The sequence below is a fragment of the Phalacrocorax carbo genome, chromosome 1 (assembly GCF_963921805.1).
Source record: "Phalacrocorax carbo chromosome 1, bPhaCar2.1, whole genome shotgun sequence".
Lineage (NCBI taxonomy): Eukaryota > Metazoa > Chordata > Aves > Suliformes > Phalacrocoracidae > Phalacrocorax > Phalacrocorax carbo.
In genome coordinates, this window is record NC_087513.1 from 70,356,007 (window position 1) to 70,375,406 (window position 19,400).

The 19,400-nt window shown below is 42.7% G+C and overlaps 1 protein-coding gene across 1 annotated transcript in view; it reads left to right on the forward strand.

Moving 5' to 3' along the window:
• Positions 1-6,546: 6,546 nt before the first annotated feature.
• The window catches only part of PTPRO (protein tyrosine phosphatase receptor type O), a 154,222-nt gene continuing 141,368 nt past the window's right edge, over positions 6,547-19,400 (forward strand). The window contains 3 exon segments of the mRNA XM_064459078.1: positions 6,547-6,951; positions 6,953-6,992; positions 6,995-7,047. Coding sequence (XP_064315148.1) covers positions 6,832-6,951; positions 6,953-6,992; positions 6,995-7,047 — 213 coding nt within the window. The 5' untranslated portion in view covers positions 6,547-6,831.

Consider the following 19,400-nt stretch of genomic DNA (forward strand, 5'->3'; position numbering starts at 1 on the left):
TTTATGAATAAATTTATGATTTCAAGCAATTTGACCCATTCTTACATAGCTGCAGGCCCATTTTCCACACTGGGTTGCTTTTGAAATTGTTTACTCCGAGTACCCAGTAATTGGCGTGATTAATCAAACAGTGTGACCGATTGCTTTAGTGGCATGTTGTTGCCTGATTGATTGGCTAGGGTTCTCATGAAGCAGAGGGAAGACGGTGAGTCCTTTAAGCAGAGTGTCTCACCACAAAGCAGTGGGAAGGCAGCCGGGGCTGGCAGCAGTATCCCACCAGGCTGGGTCGGGGCTGCTCACCCGCACCCACAGGTACCTCAGGCAGAAGGGTGACAGCACGGATGCTGCTGCTGTGGGAGTACAGGCAGGGAACGGGTAAAATTGCAGGGCACTGCAGGCCTGATGCATGAAACGGTTCTTTTGTCTTAATTTGTATTTCACGCTGCTGTCCATCCATGGGAAACTTCTGCTGAGGAGAGATAACAAATCGGACTGCAGACCTCACAAGGCTTTCTTTTTCTTTGGTTTTGAGGTGCCTTCTGTTCGTAGCTATTTGACAGTATAGAGCATACAAGCTATATACTTCCCACACCTGCAGAAACAGAGGGACAGCTATTCCTGTTCCTTTGCAAAAACCTTCGATACCTGTGGTTGGGAAGTAGTACGCAGAAGATAATAATATTATCTTTGTGTAGGAAAGAAATATTACTAACGTAAAAAGGCTGTTCATGGAGGCTGTTTGGGAAATGGGAGTGAAAAGGCACTGATCTGAGGAATGCACATTTATATTGGAATATGGTAACCCCATACCATGAAGACAGGATAAAAAAATTTTAGCATAGATGCCAGGAGAGAAAAGGAGGATGTTATCTGTGCAAAATTGCAGCTCCATTGTAAATTTCTGGGGAGAGAAATGTTTCCTGTAAGTATGACTCAGATTTCTGTGAATCAATAGAGCCTCTGAGGGTCAGAGGAAGTCAGTATATTTTAAAGGTGAAAGGTACTAAAATCAGTGGCCAACTGAGGTGAGACAGAACCCAGTCTTTCTTCTGGAGGTTTCTCCTTTCATTTTTCCTTTCATTTTTTTTTTTGAGGGTGATGAAGATCCTGGATGGTTCTGCAATTTAAAGTATGGTTGAATTACTGAGGATTACCCCCAGAAATATGTACCCATCTTAAGCAGAAAAGTTCACTTGAATTCTTTTTTTATCCACTGCTTTATATGGCTGGGGAAGGTGCTAAAGACAGTCAGAAATTCCCAAACTCCCTCTTTCTCCAGTGTGAGTGTGCCTTTGACTTGCTTAGATCATAGACAAAAATGGAGAAGCCAGCTGCCTCTGGAAGGAAACATACAGGCTATAATACAAAATAAGCACAGTCAGAAACTGTGGCAATTTTTTTGATCGACTGTATCTGCTGAAACTTGATGGAGAACTACAAGAGTAAAAGAGATGGTTCCTGATAACAGGCGGGGCTGATCAAATATTTAATAGCTCACAGGCAAGGTAAACATATATGAAGATTTTTCTTGATGCAAAACTCCATTCACAGAACTTGCTGTGTTTCCCAGATGTCTTGTAGCATCCAGATACCCTAGGACAGATAAATAAAAGTTGCATACACTGTTTAAATGTTAAATAATCTCATTGGCCTTTGAGTATGCTTACTGCTTGCATTCTGCAAAAAAAAGTCCTCAAAACAACGCAGTTCCTCTCCATACATTTTTTTCAGTGAACACTGCACAGTGTTAAAGGAAAGAAACATCAGACAAAATCTTTCATAGACTTGTTTATGAGGAAAAGATCCAATATCAAAGACAGATTTCTGACTTTTTTTTTTTTTAAAGGAAAATGACCTTTTGTGGTATAGTTCACCGCTTCTCTTACATTGAAAGACTAATAAGTGTCTGGAAGCTGGTCAGGTTGTACATCTGAAGTGTGTCAATCATTCCTGTTATGAAAAGACAGATCTTAAAAAAAACAAACAAACAACAACAACAACCTGTCAAAATGTTTGTCGGGGGGCTGTGGGACATACTTTTAAAAGTCACAGGCCCTGTACTAATCAAAAAGAAAGCTGAGATAAATTTGCACTTGGACGCATAAGTGGCAACACATGCACATTTTTCTAGCCACCCTCTGCACTTGTTTTTGTTATTGTTTTATCCCTTTCTGTCATTGAATGAAAGGCCTTTAGGTAGGAGTATATTTGAGAAGGATCCATGCATTTTTTTTTTTTCCCCTCTTGTAAAGGTATTTGTCACTGAAAAATACCTTTGCTTCAAAAACTCATGGGCTAGGACTTCATCTACTTACCAGGGGAGGGGGGGAGGTTTACAAACCTCATTTCATGCCATATTTATCCAGACTTGCTAAGGCCTGTAAAGCTTCATATAAATATGGGCTTATACTGCAGCTAAGAATAAATGGTAATTTACAGTTTTTCCCCCTCAGGCCAGCCACACTTGGTAGATCTGAGTGTTGCTTTGGGGTTTTCAGGGACAAGGGGAGAACTTACTATAAACCTGAAATCAAGGCCCTGCAAGCCACAAGCAGGAACACTTTTTATAAACATTTGAACCATAAAACATATTGATTTTTATTTTTCTTTAATTATCTAGGGTGATATATGGTAATTAATGCTGGTTCAGTTAGGATGTTACATTCATTAAATCACTGATTACAAGCAACCACAATTGTTTTGATTCATCAGGTCATTAAATTTAAAGTAAAGCTCTAGCATTGTCACCAGCACAACCTTCAAGTAGTTGACGAGCTACCTGAGAAACTCTTGACAAAGTGTGTTTGATGTGGAGCCCTGCTTGTAGGTGGTGCTCTTAAAATGCAAGAGGATTTTCTTTTAATGATTTGTCTTCTAGCGATCTGTGTCCTATAATACCTTGAAATATATTTATCAAGTTCCTGCATACTGCACATCACAAAATAATTCATCCCCAGATTTTACAGTAAATCTAGTAGGCACAGACAGGAGTCTGGGAATTTCATCTCTCTAATAATACCTTGTTATGCACCTTGCTGTCAGGTCCCTCTGCTGCAAATTCTCTGCTTCACTGTAATTCCGCCAGGTGGATTTAGAGAGAACCAAAGTCCCTTAAACCTGCTCTGATACCCCCACAGCCCAGTGGACATCATAGCTCAAGAAAAATTAGGATGCCTTCCAAGTATATGCTTAGAAGAGATTCCTAGGGAAAAATGAGAAATGCTTATAATGCAACATTTTCTGGCCTTATATTCCTTTCATAGTGCCACATATGACCTTTGATAAATTCTGGGGAAAGATGGTAGGGATTCACAAGCCTCAGTCTTGTGTGAGTCAAGGGAACTTGCTGGTGGAGTGAAGGACTCCCTGTTCAGTTAGCTGCTTTGTGGTGCAGGAGCGACACAAATGCTACACAAAGGGTCAGGGCTTTGACTTAGTCCTTGCTATAGGACCTTCCTAGTAACTGGGAATATGTTTCAGCTTGTACTGTCCCAAGAAGGGGTTTTTCAGATCTCTGGAATGCAAAGGAGGGGCGTGGTAGAAAAAAGTTTTAGGTCAAATCACCAAAACCACAGTATTGGATTCAGAAAAAGCTATGTTTGACTCCAGAATGGGTTCCCCATTTGAGCACTTTTTGCTGATTTTTATTTTTTTCTCGAATGTTTGCATGTTTTTAATTCAAATAAATAAAATTCTAGATTCATTTGTGATGTATGCTAAATACTTCCTTCCTTTCCTCCTGGAGTGATGTAGTGGGTTATAGAGCCTTTAGAAAGCCTTTTGACTGTTGGTGTACCTTTAACTGGTGGGTGGGGGCTTGAGGGACTTCTGGAGGTTCTGGAACACCCCTTTATGGGTATCTTCCGCTAACTGACCACTTGCAAACACTTACAAATTGCCCTGTTTCTTTTACTATGAGTAAATGGAAGCTATCTCATTGTCTTGTTATTTTTGAAGATTTAATAGTTTATTAATAGACTTGCTGATTTTATTGTTTAGATACTAGAAACAAATAAGGTTGCCCTTGTTTTCATAGTTTCTTTTCTTTTTTCCTCCAGTCTGTATTTACTTTTCACACCTCCTTCAGAAAAGAAGAAACTTCTTTTGCTTCTCCTTCACATCCTACCTTCTTGCATTCTTAGGAAATGCTTTGTATGACTTCCCAGGTTTTACCCCTTGGAAAAGCCTGGAGGTGACCTCTCCAGTACGCCAATCTTTGCTTATATCTTCTTTCTCTACTTGGGTGTAGGCTTTCCTTGGCAGGAACTGTTCTACTGCCTGTGTGTCTATTCAGGATTGTGTTAGTTGCTAGAAAACACTTTTTAATTTTTTTTAAATTAAAAGAAGACTTAATTATAACTTTCTGAAGGATTCAGTTTTATTGGCAGATTGGAATCTTCCAGAGTACTGTCACTTCTTAAAAAGGTTGAGTATTGCTAGTCCCCCTTAATTTATAAAGGATGCAATTCTTGCATTCTCTTGGCTGTGTTTTTGCTCGCTGCAACAGCCAGACCAGAATGTTTTAATATCTCAGTCCTTTACTGAAGGTTTCATTCCAGAAACTCTTCTCACTTCTTTCAGCTATTGTTCACTCTAACTCTTTGATTTGGATAGTGCTTTTCTGAGGCTACAATGGTACTAGAATTTCTTTTTTTTTTTTTTTTTTTTTTTGCTTTTTAGGTAGCTTGAGTCTTTAGTTTATGCCATCATTATTTTAACATCTGAATATTGTAAATAAGTAGAATATTGGAGAAGAAAGACTGCATCAAGTACAATCTTAATGTAAAAAATCATTGACTATTACAATTCAATTTACTTGGTAAACAAGAAGTTCCTAGCCTAATATTCAATCCACAGCTCTCAAGTCCTGATGACAATTTTAATTTCCTAAAGAAATTCACTGCTCTGTCTTTCAGATAACCTCTCTCTTAATCCTAAACCTGTGTACTGAAGGAAATTTAGCTACAGTTAACCCCTTGCATACCAATTTCAGATAATTTTCTAAGCACCAACAGTGATGGGTACCCAAGAGAGGCCTGTGCCCTTCACTGGTAGCATTGAGTAGGTCTTTTCTGTCCCCAGCTTCTTATAAATGAAGAGATGAATAGCATTTGTCTTCTGGAGCTCTAAATTTAGGCTTTGTGCCAGTATCTACACAGGACCTGAATTTCTTTCATTTTCTGATTTAATCCCCATCAAGTATGGCAAATCACTGCTCAAGGGCCCATTTCAGTACATAAGCACATCCCTCTCTGGCTTTGGCCACTTTGAAATCAAGCTTTTCTTGACTGAAGGCCCAAATTATATGAAAATCAAAACCACGACATGTATAAGCCAGGCAGGGCTCGGAAATGCAGATTCATTACTGTCTAATTTAGTAATGCTGTTAGGAAACAACTTTGTAATTGATCAGTTTAAAGGACATTCCCACAAGAATGGCATAGAGTTCTCTTGCCTAAATGAATTAGAAAATTTTAAAACAAACCTTTAGTCTGCTTTCGGCTGCTAGTTTAGTTTTTTTCAGGAAAAGTGAGGTGGTGGCCCATTACTCTAAGTAATAGGAACGCACCTAGATCCGACATTGCTCTGCAGTTTAATGCCCCAGACACAGCCTTTTTACATGTGTAACACTATTTTGTTCAGATGGATATTGGTTATAGCTCTGATAGTTGCACTGAGGATACACCCTGATTTATACTGGTGTAAGTGAGAGTGTGGTTGGTGACAAACCACATTCTGATGTAGTCTTCTCATTTTGGAAAGACTATTTTCATCATTGTGGTCGAATAGGGGGGACGTATAGGTTTGGTATCCCCCTTGCTTTTTCCCCACGGACATCATCTTAAGTAAGACTTTTGCAAAGATGAATGGCTTGCCTATCCTTAAGTTTGGAGATGGCCCTCATCAGCTTGTAGGGTGGTGGGGGAAGACACGACAGAGGATGTGGCCTCAGGTTCCTCCATGTGCCCCTCTAATCACTGGGCCTGAGTAGGTCGCGGGACAGGGTGAGGAGTTCTTCCCTCCTTGCAGGCTTAGACCTGTACCTTGAACCTCCGAAGACTTGTCCGCACGCTTTATCCTACCTCCTGAGAACAGCCGTAAGGAAGTCCGCGTTGTTCCCCGAAGACGGCGCCTGCCGCCCGTACCCGGGCACCGGTGACAGCGCCGGGAGCTGTAGCTCCGCCAGAGCCGCGACCGAGGAGGAGCCGCCTGAAGCCCCCCGCGGGGCCGGGGCTGCCCGGGGCAGGGTCTGGCCCCCTCCTTCCTCTGCCTCGCCAGCCGGGCACCCCCGACCGCCCCGGGTGTTCGTGGCATTTCTGTCCCCTGATCGCGGCGGGGGAGGGAGGGAGGCAGAAAAAATGATGTTGGGGTGGGACTGTTGTGCGTGTTGGGGAGGGGGGGGAAGATGCGTTTTTGCCCGCCGCCTGGCTTTTCCTGCCCGCGGAGAGGAGATGCTCTTGGGAGAGGGAAGGGAGAGCCGGGGGGCGGGGTAGGGCGGTGCGGGGAGGGGGGCGAGGGCGGCGGCTGCCGGCTCCCGGCCCTCGCCTTCCGCCGGGGGCTGGGGCCGCTCCCGCAGAGCAGACCGCTCCGGGGCCGGCGGGCGGCTCTCCCGCCCCTTCCCCCGCAGCCAGCGGTGCAGGCGCCCAAACTCCTGGGAAGGGAGACACCACACCCCCCCCCCCCCCCCCTCCCGCTGCCGCCTCCCCTTCCTCCTCCTACTCCTCTTTCTCCTCCTCCTCCTCCCCGCCGCAAACCCCAAATAAAAGGGGCGGGGGGCGGCAGGATGCGCCGCTCGGCGGGGAGGTCGGCGCCGCCGCCGCCGGCCGCCTGATGCTGCCGCAATTCGCCATTGCCGGGCACGGCTTGGAGCCGAGCGGAGCGCGGCGAGGGGCAGAGGCGGGGGGCCAGGGGGCAGAGGAGCAGCAGCCCCCCCTGCCCGGCCGCCCCCGCGGGCCGCGGCCGCCGTCCCCCCCGATGCCCGGCCGCCGCCGGCGGGGGGCCCCGGGGGCCCGCTCCTGCCTCCTCTGGCTCTTTGTGTTGCTGAAGGTAAGCGCCGGGGAAGGGGAGGGGTGCGGGTCCCCCCCTCCCTCCCGCGGGCACCGAGCCCCCTCCGCGCCGCCTTTGTGCGCCTTCCCGGCGGGACCGCGGCGCCCGGGCAGGGCCCGGTGGCTGCGCCCGCTCCGCCTCTCCCCCGGGGCGGCGGGGGCAGAGGCTCAGCCCGGGCTGTCCCCGCTTTGTGCTCCCACGGGCCGCCGCGCAGGATCTGCATGTGGATCGGGGGGGGTGGGGGTGGGGGGCTTGTGGACGGGTGGGGTGCGCGATCCGACGGGCGGGCAGCCCGCTCCGCCGTGCCCCGCGGCCAGATGCGCCCCGTATCCCCCCCACACCCCGAAAGTGCCAGCAGCCCTGGGGGAGCTCCGGCGGCGCCTCCTCCCATCCTCCGCCTCCCCCAAAGTTACCCGCTCCCCGGCGGGGTGCCGAGAGAGGGGCCTTGCGGCGCGCTGGGGGGGTGGGGGGGGCTGCCCCGCCGCTGTCCTTCAGCACCGCCGCGGCGCCGGCCCCGGGAAACGCACCCCGCCGCGGCGTGTGACACCCCCCCCCCCCCCCCCCAAAGGTCTCGTGTCTTTCGTGCATCCCCCCCCTCCCCGCATGAGAGCCGTTATGAAAATGGAGCTAACAAAGGGGCGGGTGGTGTATCGTGGCGGAAATTTCTGATCGGTACCGTGCTACGTTCGGGCTCAGCCAATCTTCTTGGCAGATTAATTTTTCAAAGTTCTGCTTAATCCTGCAAGCTCGGTTTCACATGACATTTTTTTATCTTTATGCTTTCACTCCTTTTATGGTTTCTCAAGCATATTTAATATGCTTCGTGTAACTTCTAAAAGAAAATGTATATACCGTGTAAGCGAGCAACACAGACTATAAATGTCATTGCCCTGAAGTACAGTGTTCAGCACTACTAAAAACTTTGTTGTATATTTGTCCATCACTGTTAAGGAGAGCTCCGCAGCTAAGGACCTGACCTTTCAGAGTCAAGTAAATGTAAATATTCTATGGAAATCGGCAGGACTCCCTGTGTGAAAAAGAGTTTGCAGGATCATGTCCTAGAACAGCAGTGGTGTCACTTCTAAAACTGACATTGCATTGACAGAACTATTTAAAGGGAAGCTTTCACAGCATCTGTTCACATATAGTAGTCAACTGTCAGCTGTCTTATTTTCATAACTGCTGAAACATACATCTATGCAAGATAAAAATGTTAATATACAGACAAAACTTTGTTCCTTGGAATTTGGTGTTTGGTGTTTTTTTTTTTCCTTTCCTAATATTTATTTTTAAGAAGGTAAGACTCTGGACATTATGGCCCAGCAGAAAGATGAAGATTCTAGTTTGTTCCTTAACATAGAAGTGCACACAGTTATAAGTAGCTGTTTTATCCCACAGTCACAGGGTTCGTATTACTCTGAATCCTGGCTTTTTAAAAAAATCAAGGTGTTTTGGCAGCGTTTGGGGTCTTTTGGTTTTTTTTTTCCAGCTTTTTATTTTTATTTTTTTTTTTACTGGCACTACTCTGACAGTTGCTGTGGTAAAATAAGACAGGAAACAGGTAGTCTAAATTTGTAGAAAACTATACTTGTAAAATAAATAATAAATCTCAATCAATTTGGTAAGGTTGAAGGTGGCCAAGGCCTCAGGTTTTCATTCTGTTGGAAAGTAACCATCACTTCTGAGCCACATAAAACTCAGACAAACCCAGGACTGGAATGACAAAGAAAGCTGCTGAGCATTAGCAGAATTTTGTACTGTAAGAGAAGGTGAAGCTGTAGCTCAAGACAGAGGTACATCAGTAACACCATGTGTGACTGGATTATGACTTTGGTTGGATAGCAAGTCTGCTGTAATTAGTTATCTTGTACATCATTAATAGACACTACAGTAAGAGGAGAACTGAGACTTCAGGGGACACTCAGACTAAACATGGTTACATGAAAGAAGTTAGGGAAGCAAGAGCAGTGCTTCTTTCAGATCACTGGAACAGGACCATTTTTCTGAGCCTGAAATTCCCTGAGTTTTCTTGAATGCCTGTATATTTATTTTTTTTTTTGGTGACAAATAATTGAAAACAACTAATTTCAAACCAAGGCATTTCCTTGGTTTTGTGCCATTTAGTTCTGCCAACATGTTGAAGCAATACTAAAATTAACTAGCCTCAGGTTATTAAATTGATGTTTTACCTGGAAGTTAATCTCATTGAGAAAGCAGCAGCATGGAACTGATGAAGCTGAAGACAGGCAAAGCATGTCTGTGTGCTTGCTGTTCGGCGTTAGCAGCCCAAATGTCACTTGCTGAGCTGTATTCTGGTTGATGTGGCCTTGATGCCCATCTGGCAATTTGTAAAATCATCAGCAGACTTCACACAATGATAAAACTGCTCAAAGCACGTTTTATTTTCTCTTCCAATTTTCGTATTTCATGGTGTAAAGTAATAGTGCCGAACAACTCCTGACGTTGTCTGGAGTTGCTGGTATAGTCAGTGACAAAAGGAGATCAAACAGGGATACTGCCCGTTGCACGTCATGTGCCTGCTATTGTTGGCCACGGGCTATTAATATTTAGTTCCTTCTTTCACAGTGCAACATGAATGCTTTCTGTGCTCCAAAGTAATACCACAATCTTTCCTGGAAACACAGCAATGTGATCTTGAACCTTTATCATTCTCCTGTTTTAGGCAGGTTTCTTAAGTGACAGCTAGTTTAGAAACTAGCAGGAAAAAAAGGCATTGTGTGCGAGCTCAGATATTAATATGGCTTTACAGTACTTGAGAGAAGAACAGGGCTGTGTTTTGCTTCTGAGAAAAGCCTCCAACCATTCTGCTGTAGGAATCTCTTACTTAATATATTGCCATTTTGCAATGGGTCTGTGCTCTCCGGTGTTTTGGTCTGAAAGGCTGGAAGGCAGTCTTTAGCAGCTTGCTTTGTAATTGTCTCATTTTGGTGTGGCAAAGGCATGGTTGATTGCAGCTGAAAGGAAAAGCTGTATTTCAGCTAAATAAAGAACAATCAAAAGTAGACCTGTTCCCTGATCCCAGGGACTGATGTCTTTCCCATATTTTCTAACCACAATCCAGCAACCTTCCCTTAGTCATGGCTGTACTGAGCTTCGACCAGTTCAGGTTCTGCCCTGGATTATGTGACCTATATGTCAGATATCCCCTGCTGTTACTAGCTTGTACCTGGGTAATTTTGTTTCCTTGCTGTATTATTTGTGTGGGACAAGGTAGAGCGTAAGTAGAGGACAAAAGCATCTTAAACGTGCCAAACCTGGTGCTGGGACATCATTTACACACTGTTACGCCTCCAGGTGGGTCTGACCAATGTTCTCAGTAGGAAAACAATGAGAAAACTGGTTGTCACAGTAGTTCCATGCATGGACTAAATAGGACAGATAACACTCTTCAGGAAAATTGTCTACAAATATAAATAAAAAATGCATCTCTTATTTCCAGAAGACTACGGTCTTTGTGTATCGGTCTTATATATGCTCTTCAGGCTCTGTATATAAAGCAGCAACACCCTTTTTCTTTCTCTTAGCAAGGACAACTTTCTGTGTCTAGCAGGGTAGCCTTTTGTCCACTACTACATCAGTTTATGGAGTTTGTCATAGTGAAGTCTACATTCAGGTTTACATGGACCAAGGTATTCAAAGATATTTAAATTCTGTAAGACTTTGATCAGCACAACCTTACCCAACAAAGCAAATATGTTTCTATTGGTGTAATTTTCAAGAATATCTGCATCTAATACTAATAATCTGAAGCAAAAGCCATACTATCGGGACACTGCCTCTTTCTGTGGGAGAAACCTTTTTAAGAGAAAGGCTGATTCCACAGCTGGGAGCACCAGTGTTTTACCACTGTTTCCTCCTGGCTGGGAAAAAAACAAAAAGGACACAATGTGATTTTTGGTACAGGGTCCTTTTAGCATCTCTTATATCTCTAAGAGGTGCTGGCTGAAGCTCTTATTGAGAAAACAAGATTGATCTTTTGTTTTGTTTTTTTCCTCATGACCACATCCTACTGGTATCAAAATAACCCCCCCCAATCTTACCGGTTCATTTTTGTTTGCAAAACTAATGTAAGGTTTCCTCATGATGGGGCAAACTCAGTAGCTACTGAGGTAAAACAGTATGAACTTTTCTGCCTACTGCTAGTCTGAGACTACCCAGGCCACATGGGAGAGAAAAGCATACACTTTTCTTTTTTTGAAAAGTTTATTATGAATGGTCATCCTTAGACCAAAACTTCTACAAGTCATGTTCTCTCTCATTTAATTATTTTCATGGATTATTTCTAGACCAGGGTGATTCTAGAGAGACGGCAAAACTAATTATGAGGATGCTTGGATGCCAACTCATGTTTACAGAACTGTAGCAGGCACTTGCAAAACCCTCTCTGCCAGTGCAACAAGAGCCTGTTGATACTCTTTGACAAACTTCTGACTTCATTGTGGTGAACTGATTGTGGACCACTGAGAAAAGGTCTTTCCATCCCTGCAGGAGCTGTGGGCCCCAGACTCAAACTGCATGAGGTCAATAAGGCGACTTCTAGGTTGTGTCACCTCAGTCAGAAGCTGCACTCGAGGGTGGTCCCTCATTTGGGTTAAGGCAGGAACCCTGCTGAATAAAGACTTACCTGTGGCAATCCAATGGCAGTTCATTAAAGGGCTCGCAGGCAGTGTGCTGACTCAAACTGAGAAGCCCACTGATCTCTGCATTTCTGATGTCACCACACGGAGCAATCCAGGCAGATCAGGAAATGACCTTACTGAGCTTCAGAATGAATGTTAAACTGAACAGTCTTGTGTAAATCCATCTTGAGACTTATTTTACTAGACAATCTCAGCTCTGGAGAAGAGAGCTTTTTTTACTTAGGCATATGGATCAGGACAATAACCATCAAAAAATAAAGCTTTGAAAACAGGGCTTTTTGCTGAACAGCTTAAAAGGCTTGTAGTTAACTTTTGGTTCTAAGTGTTCTTTAAAATTATCTGCCTTTTCCATTGGAGAAGTATGTATTGTTTTTGTCGTCCTGAGCACTATCTTCCAGGAAATCAGTGATTATATCTTTGTTACTCAAAGCTTTAAAAATTCTATTCTTGTAGCAAAATGTAATTGGTTGTAATGTAAAGAAAAAAGTCAAACTTTGATAGAACATTAAAAATGTTTTCAAATCTTTACACAGAGCTTAGTAGCTAGGAGTCTATTAAAATTAAGAGAATGGGTTATGAAATGTGCTGCACACAAAAGCTATTATAACTTTTTAAAATTAAGCTACTATCAACGTACAGTTGAAAGAAGGAAAACCTTTACGAAAGAAATGTGGCAACATGTACTAGCTGCCATGTGCACAATGTGTAACAGATGAACAGAGAATTGGAGATGCTTGAAACAGAAAGGTTACCTTGCTTTTCATAGCACTGGGTAATCTTAAACGAATACAGCCAGTGAAGGGAGCAATTCCTAAGGAAGAAGTCTGCTGCCTTTACGGTAAGGCAAACTCGATGCATTTAATTTCTGGAACTCCTTCATTCTTATGCTAGGAAATTACAGTGGCTTTTAAATGAAGGAGTTCCAGAAATAAAATGATATGCATCATGTCTGGCTCGCCATAAAGATAGCACACTGTACCAGAGCAAAAGCAGTGTGTGCTGTGCTCAAATTACTATGGTTATCTTTGCATTTTCTCTTCTGTTATATGCATGTATTTAAATAAGAAATGCTTTACAGTGAGCATCGGTGATGGGAAATTTGGTGATGCAGCTGATAGTAACGGGGAAGAGAGATATCAGGAGATATGTTTTTAAGGGAATTAACACACTCAGCTTTCATTGTGCTGGTCTTGAGGTGGCAGCGTGGCTGTGAGAAGAGCATATGTGGGATAGGCACTGTGAATGGGTAGAAAACGTAAAGCTGGGGATTGAAAAGTTTGAGTGGGACATTTAAGCACAGGGACTGAGCGCTTCAGGGGAGCTGAATGGAGATAACAGAAGTCAACAACTGCTCTTCAATGTCAGCCAGGGATTTAATATGAAGTAGCTGTTTTGTAGGTATCAACCTCTTGGAGGACAAAAATCCTAAATTCTTTTGTAAGTACTTTGGGAAAAACAGCTAATATTGCCTGTCAATCTAACAGCTGTGATTTTGGAATGATTGGTCCTTAGTGCTTGTTAGGAGGTTGAGACATGGGTCTTCTAGTTGTGTCAGAAGGGTTTGAACAACTGTAGCTCCTTTGTGTGCTATAAACTTGCAGATCCCCAATTCAGTTATGTCGACTTCCAACTATATAATACAAAGGTCAAGTCTTTGGGATAAGAGAGGTAGGTCCCAGTCACTAAGTTGTTGATTAACACCTTCAATTTTAAGAGCTTTTAATCACTTCCTTGACACATCAGCCAAGAAGAGGCTCTTCAAGGCTGAGAGGAGTCCTCAGAGCAGACCACAAACTGCCCCAATTTCCTTGTTACCTTTGTGCAATCTGCTGTTTGGCACGTGTCTGTTATCTGCAGCGCAGCTTTACAGGATCATTTCCTTGTTGTTCATATGGAAGTAATTTTAACATGGAAAGTCTTTGCTCCTCATTGACCTATCAAATGAGAAGGAAGGTTCGAGTTCTCATTCTACTTAAAAACAGCAAAGAAATTTTAAACTCGAATAAGAAAAAAACAAACCAAAAACTCCCCCAACACCCTATTAAAATATGGTGAAGAACAGTAGAGAGAATTGGTGGAAAAAATTCTGCAGAAAGAATGCTAATTAGTGTTTTCCCAAAGTACTGCAAGGCAGATTTAAGAAAAAAAAAACATTTTCCTACAGCAATGAAATTAATTTATTTATTATTTGCTTAGCACTGCTGTGCCTAGCTTTGTTCTGTATGCAAAATATCTGCAGACTCTGCCTGAAGTGTGAAAGATAGACACATCAAAATAAGGATGCTCTAGATAACTGGGAAATCATTATCTCATATGCTAGTTGCTGGTATTCTCCAAGGGGTGGTATACCTTCCAAACAGAAATAAGTCACAGTTGCTTCCCCCAGGAGCTGATTGAGGGGGTTTTTTATTGTTGTTGTCATTTGCTGCTTTTGTTTTTATTTGGTATTGATTTCTACAGGATGTTGCTCATCAGAGCTTCTGGACATTTACATCAGTTTAAAACATCAAAAAATAATTAATAATCAATGTGGCTTTAATCCCTTCAAAGAGAACCCATTAACCTACAAAAAATGGTCTAGCTCACAATAGTTTCCTGAAAGTAGCAAGAGATGAAAGAGAGAAACATCACTCAGATTTTTTTTTAAGAGAACTTTTATTCAAAACAGAAAACATAGCTAATATTTTATTGCAGTCTGCTTACTGTAAATTAGGAAGTTTGTTTTTTAATAACTTTCTCTCTCTAACTTGGCTGCCTCTGCCTAATCTTGCACTGATATAATCTTGAGTCATCAGTGTCTGCTTCTGAGGAAAAGATTATGATGTCACAAAATCAATATCAGAGGATCCTATTCTGTAATCCCTTTTCAGGGAAGTCCATTAAATCAATGCCTCTCCTTCTGAGAGTAATGACTGTAGAATGAAGCCCTCTAATTTCACTGTATGAAGGAATAAGCAGATGGGATGGGATTTTACATAATTAACTAGCAGTTATTAAATACAACAAGAATAATTATGAATTTTTCTGAAAGATAAATGAATACATAGCGAATACTTAAGTGTATTTCAAACTGATCTCTGGTATAAAATTACTTCTCAGTGGGTTACAAAATATTGTGTTAAACCAAAAATGCTTTTTTAAATTTTTAAATCTTTTTTGAAAACTAACTCAAGACTCCATAGGCTCTGAAGCCCTGTCAGGTTTATTCATCAGCATTGTGGGAAAGAATGAAAACTACAGAATGGTGATACCATATGATGTCACCAGCTTTTAACTGAAATGGAGGCACTCTGAATACGGATAATAATTTTGTCATCTCACTAGTTGTTTATGTGCAACATTGACCTCTGTTAGCTGGAACCAGAACTGACGGGTAGCTTCTAATTCTTAGGATGCTGGGAGCTATCAGAGACTCTACTGTGCTTCTGGGAACGGGTCCAAAGTCCAAATGAAGTCAATGGAAGTCTTTATGTTCCTTTAAATGGGCTTTGGATCAAGCTGTAGCGGGAAGACCTGCAATCTCAGCTGGGCGGTGCTGTGAAGTTTGACCTGCAGCACAGAGCTAATCGGGACGTGCCGGTGACCTTGGGGTTGCTGCAGTGTCAGTAGCGCAGACTGGAGGCCACGGGATGGTTTTGATTTTTGGAATCTGAGGGTCTGATAGCTTAAAGAAACTCTGAATTGGATAAATCTTGAGCAGTTTTCTTGCTTAGGGAGTAGCTGTATTGGCAAGAACTGGAGTGTTGTAATCCGCGGCTGGAGCCAGTGTAAGAGGAGGACACTTGAATGCTTCTGCTCTTACAAGAGGAAACTTAAGTTATGTAACTAATGCTAGGCAAAAAATAGGGTGGTTTTCTCTAGGCAGGGCCATCAGTCTCCTCTTTCTTTTCCTCTGCATTTTTCAGGGACTGTTCAAATAAGAATTCAGATTTAAGTACATTTCAACCTATAGCTACTTTTGCTGGCATTGCAGCATTAACACAGATACGTGGATGGATGGAAACCAAATACTACATCAATACCAAGTACTTACTTGTATAGGAATCCGAAGAATACAGCTAGTCCCTGTTTCTTTAATAGGCTGGCTGAGTCAAAACTCAATGACAATCTAGGGCCTTTGAATTTCAGAATATAAACTCTCATCCCTCTCCGCTCAGGTGCAATTTGAACACAGCCACTTTTTCCTAGACTCTTTCACTTATGCTGTTCCAGTTAATTACAGAACAGTAGACTTACATACCTGTAGTCACACAAATGGAAATACCAGTTCAAAATATATTCACGTGCTTATCTGAAATGCAGAAAGGAACCGGAATTTGAGAAGTATTTTAACACGGGTGTCTAGAAAATAATTTTTCTCTAAAGGGCAAGACCACAGCCAAATTAAGAGCTGGCAATGAGCCCAAGTTACGTATTGAGTAGCAGAGCTTGGAGGAACTCATGGTGGAGTCAAATCCTCTGAATTCCTTCCATGAAGTAGAGAAAACTGGATGTGTTCTTAGATGTACACGCAGAGCAATTGTGGAGACTAATTGCACTCTGTCTGTTTCTGTGTGGACCTGTTTCTGTTTGGTTTAAAACTTCAGAATTAGAGGGGCGAATAGTCAAAAGAAGTTAAATAGTAGCAAGTAAAAAAAAAAAAAGATCTTTTTGACCAACAGCACTACAGTGCTTCACAACAGCTTTAAATGGCATTTGTATCCGTATCTGCTGCATATTTTAAATATTATTTGAAAAGAAAAGGTTTAGTTTTCCCTCTTAGTATTTTGTCGTCAATGATCCGAACTTTGTAGGACCTTTTTTGCAAAGCAACGTGCCCGAGGCCAATTGGCTATGGCAGATATCATGCCTGTTGCTGGGACAAAACTGTTTTCATGTGGTGGCATAACAGCTTGGCTATCAGATAAGTTTTTTCCTGGTAGGCATTACTACGCCAGGTGATGGACAGCAGCAAGTTAGGATATCAGTAAGCGTCCAGGTGGAGGAAACAAATTCTGGAATTTGTCTGTTTTATAGTGCGTGAGCATTCAGCTTGGAGCAGAGCCAGAATGCCTTCCCTAGACATCCTAGAAGGACTGGTGTGACTGGAATAGTTGCAGGTGACATCATTTCATATGCAACTAAAGTATGTTTGTGAACATTATGAGGTTAGGAGATAAAATGGAAAAGAAGCAGAAGCATTTTGGAACATGCCAGAGTATATCTTGCAGGCTTCATCTGTTCCCGTTATGTACATGGTTGTTTCTGCATCCCTTTTGTTTCTGGAGCTTACCTTTAATAAACATGTGACCTGTTTGGAGATTGGGTTTTAGTCATGGTATCCTGTAACGGTTGTATAGGATCAACTGTTCTTTGTCAATATGTACTGTGGGGGAAACTCATCTACTGATTGGGGTATTTTAATTTTTATCGGAAAGATTTTTTTTCTTTATTTTTTTCTGGAGGTAGGGATTTGTTGCCCTTGTGACTGCTGGTTATATGATTAAAACATATGAGAGCTAGTGGATACCTGAAATAGGATTAGTTTTAACTGGAAGAATCAATCTTGCCATTGAAATGTTTAGAATAATATGATTTGGTTTTCTGAGCTGATAGTTTACCATCTCTGCATTTGTCTACTGTCCCATAAGGCGTATGGGTCTCATACGGCACTTAGAAAGAAAGGGTCAAATTTTCTCATGCGTATTTCCCAGTGTAATAACTTACTGCATTGAGGTTCAACAGCAGTGCAGAACTGGGCTCGCAGCAAGCTGTCTTGTTTAGAGCAAAGGAAGCCAAAGGCTGCTGTGTTGGATTGCCTGTAGATGAAGTGGTAAGGCTGCAAGTCAAAAGCAAGGAACGATTCTCTTCAAAAATGAGGCAAAAGTCACAACAGCGTTAAGCTGGATGTGAGATCTGGTTGCATATCAATGGACAGCTTTATGTCCTGCTGCCCACTTTTTGGACTATCATGAGTATCTTCTCATTTATCCTTCTAGCTGGCTTAAGGCTGACAGTAATGCTGATATTCCTCTCTCCAGTGCCTAGCTGGGAGGGTGTACAGGACATGCTGCTCAACTGCGGCATGCAGAGAAGCAGGGGGAGCAAGGCATTGCAACAGGCCAGTGGAGAAAGCAGGCGATTCAGAATTGTCCCCTGGTTGTCAACAAAATGGCAAATGCTGTGGTATAGAGTGGGGACTCTGTGCATCTCTGAGGATACAGGGAAATGTGTAAATGTGGAGAGTCGTACAGTAATTTAGGCAGGAAGGGACGTCTGGAGACCATCTGATCTGAGCCTCAGCTCAAAGCAGGGCCAAGTAGGCTGGGGGCTAAAGGCCATGTCCAGATAAGTTTTGAGTATCTGCAAGGATGGATATTCCACCACTTCTCTGGACAACCTCCTAGGGCACTGCAGGAAAGGAATGCCAGTCAATTAAACCTTTTTAAAAGTCATGAACTGGGACTCAAAAAAGCATCAAACTGTCTTATTAACCTAACTTTTTTTCTTAAATTAATAAAAAAAAATTGGGATATCTTTCTTTGTAGAATTTAACTCTCTGGGTTGCAGTCACAGGCTTTTTGCTGAAGTCTGCTGTTTTTCTTGCATTCACCAGCTCCTTGGAGCTTGAGCTTTAAATATAAAATCAAGGATAAAATTCTTAGAGCTGCCATTGTTAGAATTTGCCTTAACTGTCACTTAAACTTTCTGCAGAGTCAGGCAGGTATCTGCCATCACCGCACATTCATTTCACAGGTTCACATTTCTCAGGAAGGCTTTTTGATTGAGATTCCCCACCCCCTTCTGACTTAGACTTTTGGGAGGAGAACCACGTCTTCATATATTTTACAAGCTAGGGTCTTATTCATGCAGGAAACCGTTAAAACTTCACCACGGGGGTACTTGTGAGCAATGTGAATTAAAGGCTGCTGGGGCAGGGCTGGCCTCTGTCCTGGCTGGCTTAGCGCTGGAGCGGAGGAATCAGTCATCACTCATCCGGTTAGAGAAACTTGGAAGAATCAAGGTGGAAAAATACATGTCTCGAGGGAATACATGGAATCCTTTCTGGAAATTTCCCTTATGCTTTTTGTATTGATAACTGAACCACTGCTCCTAAAATCAATAGAAGATTACAGGGGCTCAATACACTCAATGAGCTCCAAAGGAACAGTTACTTTGGACTGTGATTACAGCTTCTGCTGCCTGACTCTGCATCATACTAACATTCTATTATTAATGATTTATAATGTTGGAGGGGAGGATGAGTGTGGTGATTCATTAGGGTTTTTTCACAGATTTTGTCTTGAAGTTATGTTAGCTTATACTTTCAGATGTTTTCTTCCCCATGCTAGAGCACAGATTTATTAACTACAGGATACAGAATAATAAAACACACACACACACCCCCCCAACCAAAAAAAACTCCCCCAAAACCAAAACCCAAACAAATAAACCTTCCCCCCCCACTCAAAGGTTTAAAAGGTCCCTGGGTGCCTGAGGTGGTTGTTGTTCTATGGCCCTTACTACTTCCAGTTCTGTTCCATGGATCCTGATTTCCAAACAATATCACCATAAAAAAAGCCTTTTGCTTATAGCTTTAAAAAGTCAGATCTTCCAGTGAATAACACAGAAACATATCTTACAGTTCCAAAGGAAAAAAAAAAATCTCAATGTCATCTGTTAGAGAAGCAAAATTATGCTTTTTCCCTGAAG